The sequence below is a fragment of the Terrapene carolina genome, unplaced genomic scaffold, assembly GCF_002925995.2.
Source record: "Terrapene carolina triunguis isolate 2854851 unplaced genomic scaffold, T_m_triunguis-2.0 Scaffold96, whole genome shotgun sequence".
NCBI classification, from domain to species: domain Eukaryota; kingdom Metazoa; phylum Chordata; order Testudines; family Emydidae; genus Terrapene; species Terrapene triunguis.
In genome coordinates, this window is record NW_020664447.1 from 37988076 (window position 1) to 38008787 (window position 20712).

The 20712-nt window shown below is 45.4% G+C and overlaps 1 protein-coding gene across 1 annotated transcript in view; it reads left to right on the forward strand.

Moving 5' to 3' along the window:
• The window catches only part of RGS6 (regulator of G protein signaling 6), a 184628-nt gene extending 167682 nt beyond the window's left edge, over window positions 1–16946 (forward strand). Inside the window, exons 17-19 of the mRNA XM_029911408.1 lie at window positions 4032–4046; window positions 11343–11535; window positions 16895–16946. Of these exons, the coding sequence (XP_029767268.1) occupies window positions 4032–4046; window positions 11343–11535; window positions 16895–16946 (260 nt within the window). The remainder of the gene's footprint in view (window positions 1–4031; window positions 4047–11342; window positions 11536–16894) is intronic.
• Window positions 16947–20712: the final 3766 nt, after the last annotated feature.

Here is a 20712-nt window from a genome sequence, read left to right on the forward strand (position 1 = left end):
TCGTTTTATACTTGGAGGCTATTGTACATTTTACTGCTGTTTGCCATGGTAAAGTACAATGCCTTGGTGAGGTAAACACTTTAAGAATAGGAAATACTCAGTAAATTGAAAATAGAGCGGGGATGGATAATGTTAATTTTAATTCACCTGTTGTCCAAGCATGTGCCCATAGAGATATAGCCAGAAACACAACCGGGGCAGGGGAGGAAGGGGAAAGAGCGAACACCCAAGCTTTTGATTTTGGAGAAGAGTAAACTATAGTCGCTTAGACTAACTGTGAGCACTAGTGAGATAGAATATCACAGTCAAATGTCTCCAGATAAGAGGTCCAGTCTGCAATGTTTTGGAAGGAACTCTTGAGAACACAGTGGTAAGGAGTGGTTGGCATGGCTGGAAATGAAGTGAGCTGCTTTTTGTATACCTAATGTTGAAAGCTTGGTTTGTATTACGTGCTTGGTTTGTATTCTCTGTAAGGCATGTTTTTTGGTGGTATTGTCCATTACTTTTGTGTATACTAATTTAAATGTTTTTAATTTATGTGACTGTGTGGATTTAGTGTTCAACTAAGTTATTTTACTTTATCATTATTGGGTTTCTTTAACCTTCTTTCATATTTATCTTTTGTTTTCTTAATTTGTTACTTATCTTATGTTGGCAACATGTCTTTTTGTGGAAAAAGTCTAATAAAAAGAACATTTAAAAAATGAAATTTCCCTAAGATCCATACAGAAATCTAGCAATGAAAAGATGGACAGTGTTGGAAAATCTCTTTCTCGAGGAACAGTTTGGTGGGTAGCAACACTCTCTTGTTCAATACCCAATTAATGTGCCTGCGCCACTTTAGTTAAGATTTGCTTCAGTCCAAAATGTCAAGAATATCTATCACCACATGAGAAATGTCATGTTCAAGCCTAAACCCAGGTTTGATTGAAGTACCATTTGTTTGCCTCCAAAAGAAAGATGTACATAGCTTCAAGTCTCAGCTCTCCTGGAGGGTGATTTGCATAGGGATCAAACAAACAGGGGAAATGGCAGCAAGGAGTGTATGCAGGGGGCAGGTGGCAGGAAAACTGACTGTTATATCTGAATCCATTTCTTGAAGTCCTAACTTGATGTCAAAGGAGGGTGGCAGGAACTGTGGACAGGAACTCTCATAGCCTTAAACTCATCTGGTCTGGGTCAGTCTGGCGCGGGAAGCCCTCCCACATACCTCCTCTTTGCCATCCCATAACCACCAAATTCCCCATAGGATAAACACTGCCCAGGTAAGTAATTGATAGAGTGCATGCTGATTGCTGATTAGTGCATGCTGATGCTGATAATGTCTGCATGTGTCTGTGTGCTGGCCAGAGCACATTAAAGTATTCTGAAACCACAAAAACTGGCCAAAACAAAACTTTCTTTTTTTGAAGACGGTTACTTCACAATTTCCTCCAAATCTCCTAGCTATGAGAACGGCAGCCCGTTGTATACAGCGTTGTATACATATTTCCGTTGTATACAGCGTTAGCAAAGTACAAGATGGGGAATAACACAACACACAAAGACGCACAATCCGTTAAAGCAGGCTAGAAAGAAATGCTGTTCTCTATTTATGCAGAGAGACTGATGGAAAGTTTGCTTTCATTTGGCTTTTTGCCTCTATGGGGCAGTTGTGCTTAATTACTGTATTACACTTCATTAAGAAGCTGAATGTTAATGGAATTTTAAATCTTAATTCAGCAGCAGGTCAGCTAGGGCCCAAACCTGCAAGATGTTAATCATCTCCTGAGACATAGTGAGTACCCTTCACTTCAATAGATTGTGGCATGAGCTGAGGGTGCTCAGCATCTCAGAGGATTGGATCCCTAAGTCCCACAGCTGATCAAATAGTAGAATGGACTGGACAGTCAAAAGTCAGATTCTGAATATGAATCGCCAAAGTCCTTTTAAAGAATTCCCTGAAAATTCCCTTGGGGTTAATCCAGTTTCAAATTACACACTGCTTCCCCACCACAGCCACAGTCTGTCCCTATTTCTAAAACTGCAACTACTGCAAATGGTAGAGTTCAAGAGTAACAAACTCATTCCGCTCCATAAACAGAGCTGAGGAGTACCTTCCCCACCTGCAATAGATATGGACTGGATCCTCTCTTGACACCTACAGTGAAGTACAACTGTTTGCAGGGGAACAGCTGAAAAAAGGAACTAACACCTTTTCCTTTCCAAAACTCTCCAGCAATACCCCTAAAGCTGTAACATACTGTTTGAGTGAGAAAAATCTGGCTAGTTGGTTGTTGCTGCTATAACTACCAATGAAGAACATCTTGCTGCTGAAAGACTTTAGGTGTGGGGGGTTTTTTGGTTGGTGGTTTTTGTTTGTTTTTAAGATTTAGCCCCTGTTGAAGGTCTACTCCCACGACCATGCCCACTTTTATCCTTGACTTAAGTGGATCAGCATATGTGTTTGACAGTCAGAAATCAATATTTGGTGGGTGTAGGCTGAAATCAAAATCATATACTGTATAAAGCCAGCCAACAGCACCATGGCAGGATGGGAGGGAAGTTGGGTTGGTTTTATTTTTGATAGATACAAATGGCAGAAAATATGCATTTTGTTCAGAACTTCTATTAAGAAAGTGCAAATCCAGAGTGTCATATTTTACCATCATAGCCACACTGACAGCCAAACCTTGGACTCCTTAGTCAGCGCTCCCAACAAGGCAATTTTCACCGGGTCAAGACTGTGGGATTTGGCCCAAAATATCCTTTGGGGTTTTAACCTTTTTGGCATCTATCATACCTAAGTGAGGATCAATTTAACTGCTTCCAGTCTTCCTCCTGGTTGACTTCTACATCTCAGCTAGACAAGTCCCAAAGATGGGACATGATATTGGGATCAAATTAACACAAACCCATACTCACAGACCCCCTACTTTGCAAGCTTTGCACCCACAATCACTGCCTTCATAAATAACAGAATTTGTGTGAGAAGGATTCAGAAATCCAATTTGTCAGGGGAGGCTGATGTCTCAAAGTGAGGCTATGAAACTGACAGCAAATTTTGTAGAAAAATGGCATTGTGATAGCATAGACTGCCCCTTTAAAGGCAGTGGTGCCTAGGGCCCAGCCAGCCCAGCCCATTCCAGTCACAGGACATGGCCCTTTAAGATTTTGAAAGGTCTGATACAGAATCATAGAAGATTAAGTTTGGAAGAGACCTCAGGAGGTCATCTAGTCCAATCCCCTGCTCAAAGCAGGACCAACCCCAACTAAATCATCCCAGCCAGGGCTTTGTCAAGCTGGGCCTTAAAAACCTCTAAGGATGCAGATTCCACCACTTCCCTAGGTAACCCGGTCCAGTGCTTCACCACCCTCGTAGTGAAATAGTTTTTCCTAATATCCAACCTAGACCTCCCCCACTGCAACTTGAGACCATTGCTCTTTGTTCTGTCATCTGCCACCACTGAGAACAGCCTAGCTCCATCCTCTGTGGAACCCCCTGTGATGGGTTCAGTCACAGAGAGTCCCCTTGGGACTGTCAGCTGATGTGCCAAAATTACCTCTGAGCCCGTTTTCCCTGCCAGTTTGGGACTTCCAGAACCCTGCCTTGTTGAGCCAGACATGCTAGCTTGTTGCAACACAGATTCAGGGTTTGGGCCACACCCCCAAAGCTGCAGACTTTTACCAAAAACAGCTCAGCAGGTTACCTCTCCAGCACCCAGACATCCAGTTCCCAATGGGATCCAACCCCCAAATAAATCTGTATTACTCTGTATAAAGCTTATACAGGGTAAATTCATAAATTGTTCACCCTCTATATCACTAGGTATTAATCACTTACTCTGGCTTTATTAATAAACAAAAATGATTTTATCAAGTATAAAAAGTAGGATGTAAGTGGTTTCAAGTAATAACAGACAGAACAAAGTAAGTCACCAAGCAAAATAAAGCAAAAACATGCAAGTCCAAACCTAATACATTAAGAAACTGATTACAGGTAATATCTCACCCTCAGAGATGTTCAAATAAGCTTCTTTCACAGACTAGACTCCTTCCTAGTCTGGGCCCAATCCTTTCCCCTGGTACAGTCCTTGTTAGTTCCAGCAGACATCTTAGGTGGTAAGCAGGGGCTTTCTCATGACTGACCGCCCCCTTTGTCCTGTTCCACCCCCTTCTATAGCTTTGACACAAAGCGGGAATCTTTTGTTTCTCTGGGTCCCCACCCCTCCTTCTAAATGGAAAAGTACCAGATTTAAGATGGATTCCAGTATCCTGTGACATGGACACATCCTGTGAGACCTCATTCTTCATTACCCACAGGCTGGCCCACACATACACAGAAAAGCTTAGAGGTAAATAAACCCATTCACAGTTCATTGATTCTGAAGCACCCTTAATGGCTTCCACTAAATATGTTTACAACCGTAATACAAGTTTATATCTTATTCTCTTAACTCCAGACATAGAAATAATACATGCAAACAAATAGGAAGAACACACTCAGTAGATTGTAGTCTTTGTAATGATACCTTACAAGAGACCTTTTGCATAAAGCATATTCCAGTTACATCATATTCACAAGCATATTTTCATAAAGCATATGGAATGCAACGTCACACACCCCTTCAGATAGTTGAAGGCAGCTATCAAATCCCCCCTCACTCTTCTCTTCTGCAGACTAAATAAGCTCAGTGCCCTCAGCTTCTCCTCATAAATCATGTGCCCCAGCCCCCTAATAATTTTTGTTGCCCTCCGCTGGACTCTCTTCAATTTTCCACATCCTTTCTGTAGTAGGGGGTCCAAAACTGGATGCAATACTCCAGATGTGGCCTCACCAGTGCTGGCAATGCTCCTACTAATGCAGCCCAATATGCAGTTAGACTTTTTGGCAACAAGGGCACACTGTTGACTCATATTCAGCTTCTTATCCACTGTAATCCCCAGGTCCTTTTCTGCAGAACTGTCGCTTAGCCAGTCGGTCCCCAGCCTGTAGCAGTGCATGGGATTCTTCCGTCCTAAGTGCAGGACTCTGCACTTGTCCTTGTTGAACCTCATCAGATTTCTTTTGGCCCAATCCTCCAATTTGTCTAGGTCACTCTGGACCCTATCCGTAGCCTCCAGTGTATCTACTTCTCCCCCTCAGCTTAGTGTCATCCGCAAACTTGCTGAGGGTTCAATCCATCCCATCATCCAGATCATTAATGAAGATGTTGAACAAAACCAGCCCCAGGACCGACCCCTGGGGCACTCCACTTGAAACTGCCTGCCAACTAGACATCGAGCCATTAATCACTACCCGTTGAGCCCAACGATCTAGCCAGCTTTCTGTCCACCTTATAGTCCATTCATCCAATCCATACTTCTTTAACTTGTTGGCAAAATACTATGGGAGACCATATCAAAAGCTTTGCTAAAGTCAAGGTATATCACGTCCACCGCTTTCCCCATATCCACAGAGCCAGTTATCTCATCATAGAAGGCAAAAAAAGTATTGAGTACTTCATCTGTCACTAGGTTGCCTCCCCCATTCAGTAAGAGTCCCACACTCTCTCTCTCTCTTCTTCTTGTTGTTAACATACCTGAGGAAACCCTTCTTGTTACCCTTCACATCCCTTGCTAGCTGCAACTCCAATATATACAAGGACTTATGAGACATTGTAGAGAGGAACTGCGCCTGGGAATAAGTGGTGCTTGGGAGGAAATCCCATCACTGTTTGTTTATGGGCCCAGAACCAGGAGCTTTGCAGAATGGGCAGAGCAAAGCCCCCCTGTTCTCAGGCAGTTGGGATGAGCGTTAAGGAAGGGGACGAGATTATATGCTGTCTCCACCCTTGTAGCAGGAAAGGACTGACCTGCTGACACTTGTGATCCTGGGGACCAGCTGGGGAAAGGGGCCAGCTGAAAGAGAAGCTAGCTAAGGCCCTACAGATGGTTGAAATCATAACCCAGCTCCAAGGAAGAGCATTGGGGACTTCTGTCTTAAGAGTGAGTGACTGACCGAAGTACAACCCAGCTCTGGGAGGAGGGCTGGGTCTTCCCGAACTGGAGCAAGAAAATCTATCAAGACTCTTATATGGTGCCAGAGTGGGTGTTAACTTGAGCGACATAGGGCTGGTCTACACTGGGGGGGGGAATCGATCCAAGATACGCAACTTCAGCTACGCGAATAGCATAGCTGAAGTCGAAGTATCTTGGATCTAATTACCTGGGGTCCACACGGCGCGGGATCGACGGCCGTGGCTCCCCCGTCGACTGCGCTACCGCCGCTCGCTCTGGTGGAGTTCCGGAGTCGACGGTGAGCGCGTTCGGGGATCGATATATCGCGTCTTAACGAGACACGATATATCGATCCCGGATAAATCGATTGCTACCCGCCGATACGGCGGGTAGTGAAGACGTACCCTAAGTGAGTTACACTCTGCAGTGAGTTACACTCTGCAGAGAGAGGTAATAAGCCACACCCTATGAAAGGGATCTATGTTTTGAACTAATCTGATCTGGGTAATTGATTGAAAGAACCTGAGTGCTGAGGGCAATGCACCTGCAGGGCCAGGAGGGGGCAGACTTGAGGGCAGCTCCCCATGTCCACTTAGCGGTAGTAGCAATGGGAGCTGGGACCCTCTCCGATCCCGGATGAATGTGAACAGTTGCAGTTGGAGAATGGAGCAGAAATGCTGGAAGAAGGTCTCCTCTCCCAAGCTGATGTATTGGGGCACAGATGTGATCTCTTGCATTCCTATGCCAGTTGCTGGAGGAAGCAGAGTCATCCAAACAGATCCTGGCAGTCCTCTGGCAAATCTGGAAGACACAACAAAAACAGTGGGATCTGCAGCTGGCCAGGGCCGCAGAGCAGCACCAAACCATGCTGGAGAGCCTGTGTAAGGCCGCTGTCTATGGCATCAGGGCTGGAGAAAAATGGTATTTGTGACCACTTCCTCTCTGTCAATATCGCCTAGATCCTTATATATATCAGACCTTTCAAAATTTTAAAGGGCCATGCCACATGATAGGGGAGTGCTGCTCCCTAGACACCACTACACTGAATGGGACAGACTACTCCGTCACAGTCATATTGCATCTCTTTTAAATCAGGGAGGACAGTGCCCACCCTGCCTTTCCTGAGGCGCCACTATCACCTTCTGTTCTGGATACACACATTCTTTCATTTGCATGCAAAAGTGATGGTGCTAACAAACGTTGAGGCACTTTTTGAAAAACTGTGGCATGTGGCTTATGGCCAACCAGAGAGAGCTGGGTTTGGAAGGAACGTTGTGTCAAAATGCAGGACTAACTCGCTCTCCCGAGGATGACCAGGTGCGTAGCCACTAAGGAACTGTACGGCACTATGTCTTTTATTTCAGCTCTCTCAGCTAACTCCACAGGCGAAGCACCACACTCAGCAACATTTTGTGGATTTATGTCTTTCTGTGGAGGACTTTGGGAGTATAAAGCAATGAAGGGATTACGAAGGAAACATCCATACAGCGAGTCAGATCCTCAGCTGGTGTGGGTCGGCATTGCTCCACCCAAGTCAACGGAGTTAAGCTGATTTACACCAGCTAAGCATGTGGCCCAGTATTTTCATCTGTGAATTTTACTCCCCTGTTGTTTGTATTATACACAGGAAATTGTCACCCTTTTTCCTCACAAAATTTAGTTTTCAAAATGTAAAAGGAAAAGAAAGACCTGTATAAAGAGAAAAGGCTAAATCAAACCCTTCCAGCTTTGGGGGTGGTCAGATCCAGATCCAAGGTTTGTGCCTGGGACCTAACTCTGTAGTGGGCTGAACCACAACCCTGCACCTAAATCCACCCGAACATTGGGGCTCTTTGGTTTCAGAGCTGAAATTTTCACTTACGGGCCCTTCTCTACCCATTGCCAAAAATATACAGAATCAATTTGTCTAGGTACTTCTGTGAACCCCCTCCCCCATTCTAGCTTCACACAGAATATATATGTGACCGTTGATTTGGCATCATCTTTTGAAATTTCATATTTTGCAAAATGGGCATAGATTCGTTTATTGTTTTAAAACACCTTGTAGCTCTTTATCTGAGCCTCAACACCATACTATCTCAATCCCTACCAGTTTATTGACAAATTTATCCTTCCAGAACTCTAAGGTGCAGAGAGATTAAGCGATTTGTCCAAGTTCACACACAGGAAGTCTGTAGCAGAGCTGGGAACATAGATCTCCTGGCTACCAGGCCAATACCTTTACCAAAAGACTCTGCAGATGGTGGGAAAGGGGTGCGGAGATGAGTGTCCTGCCTTTGCCTCGGAAGAGCAAGAGCAGATGGTGAGAGCCTGTGGCAGAGGAAGGAACAGCTTCTTGGCAACAATCCCTGTCCTGATTCAAAGGACTAACCCCTGCTAGCTGGTCACTAGGGTGACCAGATGTCCTGATTTTATAGGGAAAGTCCCAATTTTGGGGGCTTTTTCTTATATAGGCACCTATTACCCCCCACCCCCATCCTGATTTTTTACACTTGCTATCTGGTCACCCTACTCGTCACCAACATTTCACCTGTCAGTTACCCCTTCTGCTGCTTTAACAGCTGTGGGGATGGGACCCCAACCTCCATTTTCAGACTCATTCTCTGCTCTCCATGAGACCAAGCAACCCCTTACTCTGCTGTCAGCTACCCCAGTCCCTCTGAGCAGCCTGGCCCTAGGAACAATTTAAACATGCACACATTAAAATCAGCATTGAGGGTGGGACCCCCATTTACTCCTCACCCCAAGCTGGACTGTTAAACATGAAAGCAACATGGGGATGGGGGACTGGATGTCCTTCTTCCAGCAGAGAAGCTGTGACACTGTTCGCTGACTGCCTGTCAGCTCTCCTCCCTCCCCCCAACATCCTCAGCCAGCAACTCCCCTCTCTTTACTTGCAACAGGAAGTGGAGACCAGGGGTCAAGATTGGGCCAAGTTATGAAGCTTTGCAAACCACACATTGTTCATGTGCAGTACATTTTTAACAAAAATCTGCCAACATATGGATGGGTGGTAAATTGTACTCCACCTGTGGGCATAGTTAATTTTATATATAGTTAAAGAGCCACATCTCTGTGTAACATCAAACCTCCGTCTACAATTTTTTTTTTTTTTTTTACCTACTATTGTTACAAGTTACACCTAACAACACTATAACAGGAAGAGAACAGAGAAAAAACATTTTTCTTTATTTTTCAGTTTGTTTACTTTATGCATTTTATATGTAGTCAATTTCACTGTGTCATTTGTTTCCCTTTGCTCTTTGTGTGGGTCTTTGAAACAGCAATAAATAAGACTTTTCCAAAAATGTGGATATTTTGGCTAAATACAGTAACATAAAATAGGCTTTGTATAAGACCTGTTAGAGGTAGCAGAGCTCTGCTATTCCTTGTAAGCTTATTTCAATATTTTTTTTATAATAGGAGAGTATTATTGTCACACAAGAAAAAATGACCAGGGAGATGTCGCAGCTGCTGAACTTACCTGAAATTACATGTAACCTATTTTTAAAACCTGACTAGCTGTAAAGTTGGCAATGTCCCTTTAACAAGCACATCTCTGAAGGTACATAAGAAAGAAGGTAGGGCTGATATGCACTGACTGGGAGCTGGTATCGTATGGTGCAAGGGGAATCCAATGGAGGGATTCAAATCTGGTAGTGACATGGGCACCTGAGTCTTAATCCTATACTTATTGAAATCAATGGCAAAGTTCCTGCGGACTTCAGTTGTGCAGTATCGGGGCCCTGGAGAGCAAAATTCCTTTAGTGTTTTGAATGGCCTGGAGGAGAGCAAGCAGGGAAGCCAGAGAGGTGGAGTTTGCAGTAGACATGGTGCGAGATGACTGAGGTGTGGAGAAAGGGGTTTGGTAGAAGGGAAGGGAGTGATTAAAACATCTCTAAAATATGTTTGTCCTAAATTTATTTCTGTTGGACTGATAATCAGTATCCAGAGTTGTGTGATATGAGTTTGAGCCGAGTGCCCAGGTGGCTCATGTCCTGAGTACAGCCCAGTACACACTGGAAGGAAGCCGTCAGAATACTCATAGGCTCAATTCTGCAACCTTTACTTACACTGAGCAGCACTTACTCATGTGACTAGCCCTATTGGTTTCAATAGGTCTACTCCCATGGATAAGTACTCTTCAGTGTGAGTAAGGGAGCTAGAATTGAGCTTTACATTGACTAATTCTCATACCATCACTCAACTTCTTTTGACACTAAGAGATTAAAGTGTAACCCCCCTGAGCTAATGCCAGTGGCCAGACTTCAGTGTCTGAGCTGATACCTGTCTTGCTGAACATTCAGCTGAACCTCATTTCATAGATGCCAAGGCCAGAAGACACCACTGGGATCATCTAGTCTGACCTCCCATATAGCACAGGCCAGAGAACTTCCCCACAATAATCCCTAGAGCAGCGTTTGTAGAAAAACATCCAATCTTGATTTTAAAATTGCCAGTGATGGAGAACCCACCACATTGCTTGGTAAGTTGTCCCAATGGTTAATCACCCTCATTGTCAAAAATGTACATCTTATTTCCAGTCTGAATTTGTCTGTCTTCAGCTTCCAGCCATTGGATCGTGTTGTACCTTTCTCTGCTCGATTGAAGAGCCCATTATTAAATATTTGTTCCTCCTGTAGATATTTATAGACTATAATCAATTCAGCCCTTAATCTTCTCTCTGTTAAGCTAAATAGATTGAGCTCTTTGAATCTGTCACTATAAGGCATGTTTTTTAATCCTTTAATAATTCCCGTGGTTCTTCTCTGAACCCTCTCCAGTTTATCAACATCCTTCTTGAATTGAGGGGAACCAGAACTGGACAAGTATGCCAGCACCAGTCTAATACAGTGCTTAATACAGAAGTAAAATAACCTCTGTACCCCTTCTCAGGAGCCCCCTGTTTATGTATCTCAGGATCATATTAGCTCTTTTGACCACAGCATCACACTGGGTGCTCATGTTCAGCTAAGTATCCACCAGGACCCCCAAATCCTTTTCTGAGTCACTGCTTCCCAGGATAGAGTCCCCCATTCTGTAAGTATGACCTATGTTCATTATTCCATTGCAAGATCAGGTACCTGAGGCACAGAGGGGTTGAAATACCAAGAGTTCTGTTACATGCAATTTACTGCCCCTGTGTGAGCATTGGCATGGGTAGGAAACCACATGCTCCCGTCACCACCCGTAAGTGGCAGGCACTTATCCCCTGCACTCAGCTGCATCTGCACCCTTTCAACCATTTCAGTCTCCTGCCCTTCATGCTCAGTCACGGCCCAGCTGCTTGAGCAGGCTGGTCTTTTTTACTGTGCAGCAGCTTCACTCACAGCTTGGCTTTCGTCTTCTGTTTGTTTCTCTAGGGAAAGTCTCTGGCAGGCAAGCGCCTCACAGGCCTGATGCAATCCTCCTGACAGCCTCAGCTGGACAAGCAGTTGCTGACATCCCTGAAGGACAGCTGCACTCCACCTCCATGGAGGAAGTTTCATTTTGGGGAGAATGGGTCACTGTGAGAGAGAGTGCGAATGAGAGCAAGGGGAGACAAAGGAGCGCAAGGTGGAGAGATCAGCTCACCGGAGGTTCCTCTTTTCATAGTTTACATCAACACTTTCTTACTTGTACAGCTTTGTAATGACACTGAGTTCTATAAAGGTACTTTGGTTCCTACTTGGTTCAAAGGAGCACACTTCATTGTACACGAAAGGTCAACAAGGCAGAGGGCTTAGTAGCTTATGAGGAAAGGAATCAGTCCCAACCATAGCCTAGAGAAAGAAGAGCTGAGCGAGATCAGTATTTACCCTTCATCTCTTCTCTCCCTGGTAAATGCCACCACCATCATGGCCACTTGCTCGCTTTCTGGTGACCATCCGGGTCCAATAAAATATCTACTAGAAGCTGCTTCTCCTGCTCAAAAAATGCCTAATTCACGTCTGCTGTGGATGGAAGCAATTTAATTGACTTTATATTTTTTTTCGTTCCTCTCCTCTTTTAAACCAATGGTTGATAAAGCACTTTTTAGCTCTTCACTTGCTGTCCTTCCAAGGGCATGTAGCATGTCCAAAGATACATGGCCAGATCATCAGCTGAAGACAGTGGAGCTTTAATGATTTACACTAGCTGAGGATCTAGCCCATACAGTCAGATGCTGATCTCTGTGTAAATCCTCTGCCTTCAGCAGAGTTACTCTGCATGTACATTAGCGTGATCAGCATCTGCCCCATGGTCACCAGGCAATGTTTTAGATGTATAATATATACACACATAGTGATATGTTTAATATTGTATTTGCTTTCCTATTTCTTTTAAGATTTTTTTACATACTTATCATTTTTTTTTCAATTTAATTGAAAATAGCTTGACCTGAACCACTTTGGGAAAACTTCTAGCCACTCCAAACAGAGAGGGCCAAAATCTGCACATTTATGCAGGTAAAGCTAACTCAATTGACCTCAGTTGGTCACTCAGGATTTACAACTGAGGGGAAAATTCAGAGAGGAGAGGATTCCTGGTTAAGGTTACCCAAGGGTGGAGCAGAAGCATGTTGTGAATGGGTCAGGGATTTTGACACCAGAGAACACTTTTTGAATAGTAATGGGCACTGCCAGGTCCTTTCTTTAATTCTCAGCTATGCCATTCCTCTGGGATGTGCCATTTCTAATAACATTAGAAAAATGAGGATTAGCTGAAACTTTGTGTGACATCAGGCCCAGGAGTACACCTGGAAGAATGACCCAGAGGCTTCCCAACACTGTTCTCAGTAGTCTCTGTAAGGGCTGAGAAATGTGTCTTGGGAGAGGGGAGGACGAGGAAAGAACTGAAGTAAACTAATTCATTTGGCTAATAATAAAACCCAGGTATAGTAGCTGCAGAAGTGGAAAATGACCTGTAGTCACCTGCAGCATATTGTACATATACAAAACCTTCCAAAATCTTTACCAAATGTGGCTCAGTTTGTTAGTGCCACAAAAACTGCCTAATGAGTGATGATAGTTTTAAGTTCATGAACTAGCAAGTGGTTCACAATAAGTACCTGTCTATTGCCTTTCTTCACTCACACACTAAGATGTCTTTTGGTGCAGGTGGTAGAAACTTCTGATAAAGGGTCCAATCCTGCATTCCTACTCAGGCAGAACTAGCTAGCTTATCCATTTAGCTATCTACAATATATGTGTAATGCCGACAGACCCCGGTCGCTAGCGGGCAGGATCGAACCTGGGTATGAGTATCTACCGTATGAGCTAAAAGCCACCTGCCTGTTAGCTAAAGCTGTAGAGCAGACTCATTAATCTCTAAGTGGCCTCGGTGCCACTAGATGGGACAGAACACCATACCCAGAAGGCGTGTGAGTTACATATGCACTTCAGATGCACTAGTATCTAAGCTCTATGTATATTCAAAATTAGGATAACACAATTTCTGTCAGAAAAACTAGACCTCTTCCTCTTCTCACTCCCCGCTGAAATGAAATGCCCCACAAGGACACTTTATTGCTTCCAGGAAACTCGTGTTGTGTTTCAGGATACATCAATGGAAGTTTTGCCTAAGTGAGTGCAGGATCGGGCCCTTTGTCTGTATGAATATACAGTAGAGCTTTGAGGGGTGATATTTGTTATCTTTTGCTTTATTGTCATAAATAGTATGTTAACCTAGAGCCTCAGACTAAACTCTTCCCTTTTGTACACCAAAACCACACTTGAGTCCCAGGATTGTAGAACTGCTACATCAGTGCATGCGCACATACATGTTCAGATGGTCTCATGACCTGAGGTGACATTTGGTCACCCTCAAAATCTTACTTTGTCCATCCCCACTGGACCAGATTTTCTGTCCTCCTTTATCCACCCAGCCTCTGGTAATAATGGGGCCTTCTGCACAACGGGCCCAGTTAGCTATCCACATGCACTCGTACCTGCAGCCATCCCCAAGAGTTTGAGAATGTGATGGCTGGCCTCCCAAAGGTTTTTTTTTCTATGTAAAACCCATCAGTGGCACAAGTCACTGGCGTTTTATAAGACAATTCCTGCTTCCACCCCAGACTATCTTACTGCTGCATGAATGCTGCTGCACATCCTGGTATCTCAGCCCTGCCACCTTCACTAATAAGGAGAGTTTCTTATGAAATACCAAGTCAGGCTGCATAGAGTGGTCACAGATAGGATGTGTACATGAAACGTAAAGCAAATGGGTGTGTTCCATGAGGGGCAGGCAGGTGGGCTGTGTGCACTCAGTGCTGGGGGAGGACTGTAGCTGCTTTCATGCAGGTATGAACACTTAGTCATGCTGAATTCCTAGCACCAAACCAAGCCCTTGCTCCACTCTGGAATGCTGGGTTCTGGGAGAGTGTGAAGCTGGAGCAGCTGAGCGAAGGTGCTCTGAGCTATTCTGTCTGCAAAGGACACATGCAAGCAGAATGCTTCACGGTGCTGGTGAGGAGTGTGCTGTTTAGTGCTCCTGACCTGCTGGTGCTACAGCATGCTGGCAGGTGTACAGGGATGGGGGAAACCTGGCCATGCTCCCAGCAAGGAGCACTGGTGTTAGGCTATACCTTGGACCTGTGCAGGTGTCCTGGGAGAGGGGAAAGAGGCTTCCTGTTCCTTCTTTCCTCCCCCTCCTCCTTTTCTATAGGGCATCTGTGTCAGAAAGGGCAAAAGTTAGTGCATACTCTGTTTGTGACTGTGCAGTGTAAATAGTATTCTGAGCATAGAAGGAAGTTTTACAGAGAGTGTGTGTGTGTGTGTATATATATACCCAAGGGGGCCTGGATGTTGAACAACTTGCTAGTTAAGTGAACACGCACGCAATGTAATCTGCTCAGCAATGACTAGAGGAGCGGCCAGAGCTGCATTTTCTCTGGAGATCAGAGAGCTTTGCTCTTACTTGGTTTTCTGACTCAATTTCTGTAAAAACAAGAAGCAAGACAGCAGCCAAGTCCTTCTGAGGACACACACAAACTCCTCTGCATTTGTCTCACTTTCTTTCAGCATGATGGTATTGACATGCAATTACTTCCATACGCAGGGCCGGCTCCAGGCACCAGCCCACTAAGCTTGTGCTTGGGGCGGCACCTGGAGGAGGGCGGCGCGGCGCTCCGGCCGCCGGGGAGAGCGGGGCCACGGCCGGGCTCGCCACCCTCCCCCCGGCGCTCTGGCCACCCTCCCCCCTGGCTCCCTCCCCCCGGCCACCGGGGGGAGAGCGGCGAGCCCCGGCAGGGGCTCGCCGCCCTCTCGCCACCCTGCCCCCAGTGCTCTGGCCGCCGGGGGGAGAGCGGAGCCCCGGCCGGGGCTCGCCGCCCTGCCCCCGGCGCTGTGGCCGCCCTCTGGCTCGCTGGGGGGGGGGCGGCCGGAGGCTTTTTTGCCTGGGGCGGCAAAAAAGCCGGAGCCGGCCCTGTCCATACGAACTGCATTCTTGAATTGTTTTTAATGCCTTTCTTCATACTATGTGATGCTATTTTTGTCTGCTCAACAGGGTCCCATTGGCTATCGCAGCAGCAATCCTGCTACGTTAAAGTGTGTCTGGTGTGTTCCAACTACCTCACCATTCTGAAAATGAGTTAGGAAAGCAGCTTGCCACCCCCACGCATGCTCTAAATGACGTTGTTTCAGGGAAAGGCCTTATGCCAATTAGCAAGGTGGAGAGCTTCTAAAATCTCAGTAGCATGGAAGCTGTTTATAAAGCTTCCCATCAAATATGGCTGTAAAGATGTCTTTGGATAACACAGGTGCTACTGGATATTGCAGTAGAGTAGTATCAGAACAAGGCAGTAAGAAGGTCCACAAGACAGTACAGCCAAATGTTAGACTAAGGCAATAATAAGATACCCAAGGCTAGTGCAGCAAAGTACTCTCTGTATATAAGGTCCCACGGAATCCTGCAGTAAAGTGGTATCTGGACAATGCAACCATAAGATGTCACAGCATTCCAGTATATAATAATACCAGGATAAATGTAGCAATAAGGCAACACAGGACACTGAAGTAAGGTAGTATTAGGATAATGCATGAATAAGGCACCATTGGGATGCTGCAGTAAATTAGTTTGGGGATAATACAGTAATAGTGTGTGCCAGGAAACTGTGATACATGAGGAGCAGGGTAGTACAGCACTACGATACCACCACATGCCGCAGTAATAAGGTGCTGCAGTGAGTAATAGCAAGATGAAGCCGTAGTAGGATGCTGCAGTTAAATAATATCAGGCTGCTAAGATGCTGCAGTCAAATACCACAAGATACTGTCAATGGATAATGGAGACAAAATATGCTTCCACTCCAGACTACAAAAAAAGTTGCTGCAAGGTAACCAGAAATGTTTTAGTCCTCGCTACACTTCTTCATTTGTCAGTTTGCTTTCACTGAAGCTGGGGTAGTAGGACTCCAACACAGCGCTCATGGCTATTGTCTAAAAATAAACAACTGAACTCAAATTGTCTGATCAGCTAACGTCTTATGGGCCGTATGCTTAAATTCTTCATTAGCCCTTAGTCTGGTAAAAGTCCCAGTAACTTAAATGGGATCTTTGCCTTGATCAGGACTTCAGGATTTGGTTCTATGATACTGAGGTTTAGGCGGTGGTTTTTGCATGCAATTATTTAGCTCCTGCAAGCAGCAAGAAACAGACTATTAATTTTACTGTCCTGCTTCCTGAAATGCACAAATAAAATGAGCAGCCTGGAAAATTGAATCCTGTTCACTCACTCTCATGCATGCACACTCACCCGCGCACTCTCTCTCTCTCTTTTGTCCACTGACGTCTCTGTGGGCCATTGAGCCTAACCACGGTAAGGAGTCTGAACAGCACTCTGAAAGGCACAGGTCTGACGTCTCCCCACTGAGTCTGGTCTGGATTCCCTGCATAGCGTAGTGTTTCCTGTCTTTTTTGTTTATTGTTTACTCCAATTGTGTTTTATGTATGCTTAGACGAAATCGTGACATTGATTTGCCACAAGGCGGCATGTATGATGTTGGGTGACTAGACTACGAATCCATTGCTGTTTGTGCACCATTGGGTCAAAGACTTCCCAGACTGTTGAGTGTCGTACCAGACAGGCATCCTATGTAAGGGCTCATCAGAAACTAAAGCAAAGTCAGCAAGACTTGCACAGTTTGTGTATTAGCTAGATAGAACAATGATTTCTTGGGGCAGGGGAGGGGATGTAAATGGTGCATCTCTGCAATGTATTGAATAGCAGGGACAGATCACAGCTGGTTATGGCTCCATGAAACTGTCCCAGTGTCAACGTTCTGCCATTTCTTCCTGTCTCTAGACACAATAGCCTTACTGTCACTTTATGTAGTGCCCTCTTCCTAGATGGCATAGTCAGCTATAAATGGCTTGGTTCATGATTTGACTAATGTGGTAATGCCTTGGCTTGGCTCTGCCTTCAAACTCCTTGGCTTGCCCTAGTTTTGGTTTAATTATTAAGCAGGATTCTCACATGTTGCTAAACTATAGTGCAGGATAGGGTAGGTTGTTGTGATTTTTGTATTTTAAGCTGTGAGAGTTTGTGTAGCTTCGAAGCACTGTTTATAACCTGAGACTCAAAATAACCAAGACAGCTGCTCATCATAACTGTGAGCTATGTAAACAATATGCTAGGCTCAGGCCCATACAGTCCTTTGAACTTAGTGTTTGGAAGAACCACTTTGTTGTGAGAAAAGTAATCTTAGTGCAGGAGAAAGTCAAAACTGATCAACTTTTCACATGCTGTAGCTTTAGCCTCCCGCTCCCAAACATCTGCAAAGCTCACAGCTAAGAGCCCGCAATCCTCTAATCCTGCTGATAAGTACTTGAAAACGAGCTTTCAAAGGTCTGCCTTTACATTCTGATCCTATTACTTGGGTGCTTTTAACATCAATTTATGGCTATCACCATAAGTGTCAGTGTGGCTGCCCTCTTGCCTCTGTGACAGAAGATTGTGGTCTCACCTCCCACAGAGGGCAGCTGGCTGGTGGACAGTATAAAAGGGAGGTAAGTGCATTACTAGAGGTTCCATCCTTTGGCTGGGATGCTAAACTGAGCTCTCTTCTGCCCGTCCACAGGAGCTAGACCAGTGAGAGAGCTAACGATTTCATGATGGGTTTTTTTAAATGGTAGCTAAGAACCCTGACCAGCACTGTCAAGGAAAGAGGCTCTAGCTTTGTCTAGACTAGGATTTCAGGTGTGATGTTAGCTATCATGTGCTAACATCACCCCTTTAAATCTCAGGCTCGACAATGCCTCTTACGTCTGCTCTATTTTTAGGTTGTTGCTGAGAGCAGAGTGGGCTGCCTTCTTATCTTATGCAATGAGACCGTCTAACTACAGCCCCAAACTCTTCTGTATGTAGACATAATTCCCCCTTGAAGCAGCCAAGGGTCTAAAATGACTCTGTGTTGTTCTGAAGTCACTTTAGGCCAAACCTTGAAAAATGAAAACCTGGAGGCTTTTTTTCTGAGAAAATTGTGCTGAAATGCAGGAGTGGGGAAAGGAAAGCCCTTCGCCACTGTGTAATTTAGGGCACCCAGAGCTGTGTAGCAAGCTCCAGGCTAGCTACCAGTGGCTAATGGACCCCCTCTGCTGCTCCCTTCCAACATGGGTTGGGTCTTTGTGAGTTCCCTCTGAACCAAATCTGAGTTCCTTCTCTGGAATGCAGGGGGCTCCATACACTGCAGAACCAGCACCGTGGTCTGCTGCATTGGCACAAAGCAAGATTTAGAGGCTCATCCTGTGGAACCCAGCTCCTCAGCGCAGGGCTGCCCAGAGGATTCAGGGGGCCTGGGGCAAAGCAATTTTGGGGGCCCCTTCCATAAAAAATGTTGCAATACTATAGAATACTATATTCTCGTGGGGGCCCCTGTGGGGCCCGGGGCCTGGGGCAAATTGCCCCACTTGCCCCCCCCCCTCTGGGCGGCCCTGCCTCAGCGGTGCTATGAGCAACTACTGCATTAAGGGCAGCAAAGGGGTGGCGAGGCTGGGCCAAGGGAGGGCTGGGGACAGTGAATCTCTCACTAATGGATCCATGAATCAGTGCCACTTCAGGAGCAGTGTTACAATCGGCACAGGGGTTACTGCAGCCTCAGCGTGGATCCACAACCACTCCCCACTGTTCAATCTGTGTGCTGATTCCCAGGCTTTGGGCTTTTGTGCATGACCCCCCCCACACACACACAATCCTCCTATCCTCCACCATGTTGTCCAGGATTGCCCCAGATGTCTGCTCCACAGTGCATTGGGAAGGAGGGGGACTCTGTGTGTGAACTCTGCTGCCTGGCCCTCCAGCGCAATGGAAATGTATCAGTGCCTCTGAGTATTTTTGGCCTTAAGCAGGCATGGAAGCGTGTTTAAGATTTAGTCTTTTGAGATTTCTAGGGAAGGCTTAGAGCCAGCTGGAAGGTGCTAGAGCACAGCTTTGCCTTCTACCACGAATGAGTGGGTAGCACTCTGCATGCTCAGACTGCAGGGACTGTAGAATGGGTGTTGTGATACCACAGTGCAGCCATCACAGCATTTGTGCTCTCTGCTTTCATTTTGGAGGTAATGTAACCCTTGGTTATATGGCTTTTTGTGGCCTATTGATTGTAAACAAAACTCATAATATCAGGAAAATACAAGCCAATGCAAAGGTTTTACTCAGAGTTGGGAGGTTCAATTAACTAACTGAAATTTAGCTGCTAGAATCTACCCACTCTCCTCAGTACGCTCCCACCCCAGATTGCAATCACTGTTGTTCTTAACCCCCAAGCTACCCACAAGAACGCCGGCATCTCACTTGGCCACTCTGCAGCCTGCTCTGCTATCTTTAATAATCTGGGAAGTAGTAAATCAGAAAACTGAACCCTGATGTGAATATTGCCTTATAATCATAGATGGGGCTGCAGACGTCTGGTATGGATCAATGATTGTGAATGCCCCAGAATTCTGAGGTGTTTGGAACAAAGTTTTACTTCTTACGAAGACTTACTGTACAACTGTTCACATACTAAAGCATCAGATGCTACCCCAATAGATTCCACTCTCGTCCCAGCTGAGAGTCCTCGCCACTTCACAAAACTGTCTCATTTCCTTCCCCCACAGAAGTTGGTTGTTGGGGTCAACAGACTGATTCAGAGTTGTCTTCCTTCAGTTTCCTTCTGCAGAACTGAGTGTGGTGTCTCTGCAGGATGTCTAGCCTAGGCTGGTCTGGACACACAGGACAAGTACAGGCCAGGAGATGTGATGCGCTGTCAATAGACCTCTGAGTGGCCCGCAGTTGAGCGCATTCATACTCACTGAGAAATCAGACTCAGGAGGGTTGCTACTTCTCGCTCTTTATCCTGAAGGACAAATTTGTTTGCTTATTTTACATATCTTCAGGCAATTCTAGGGCACTCGTCACCAAGTACCTGAGTGCCTTTTTGTTGCCTCACAACAGTAGGATGTTGCATCACCATATCATCGATGTTGCCTCAGTCCCCACTGGTTCAGCTCCTAGCAGCCTCTCTTCATTCTCAGCTGCCTCCCTCCCTCAGTAAATCTCACCCTGCTTGCCTATCCTGTGCCCACCTTTTAGGAAAATCTGATTGTTTAGATAGGAGGGTCACATCAAGATCTGCCTGATAAATCTGACTGAAGGACTTTGCACTGTATTGAAAACATTCCGATAAGGAGCTGCTTTGTGCCTTATACAAACGTTATGATTAAAAATAAATTTGAAGGACTTGGCTCATCTTAGGCCCTAATTGTCCAAATCTAAAACCCACTGCATAGTTTGGCTCAA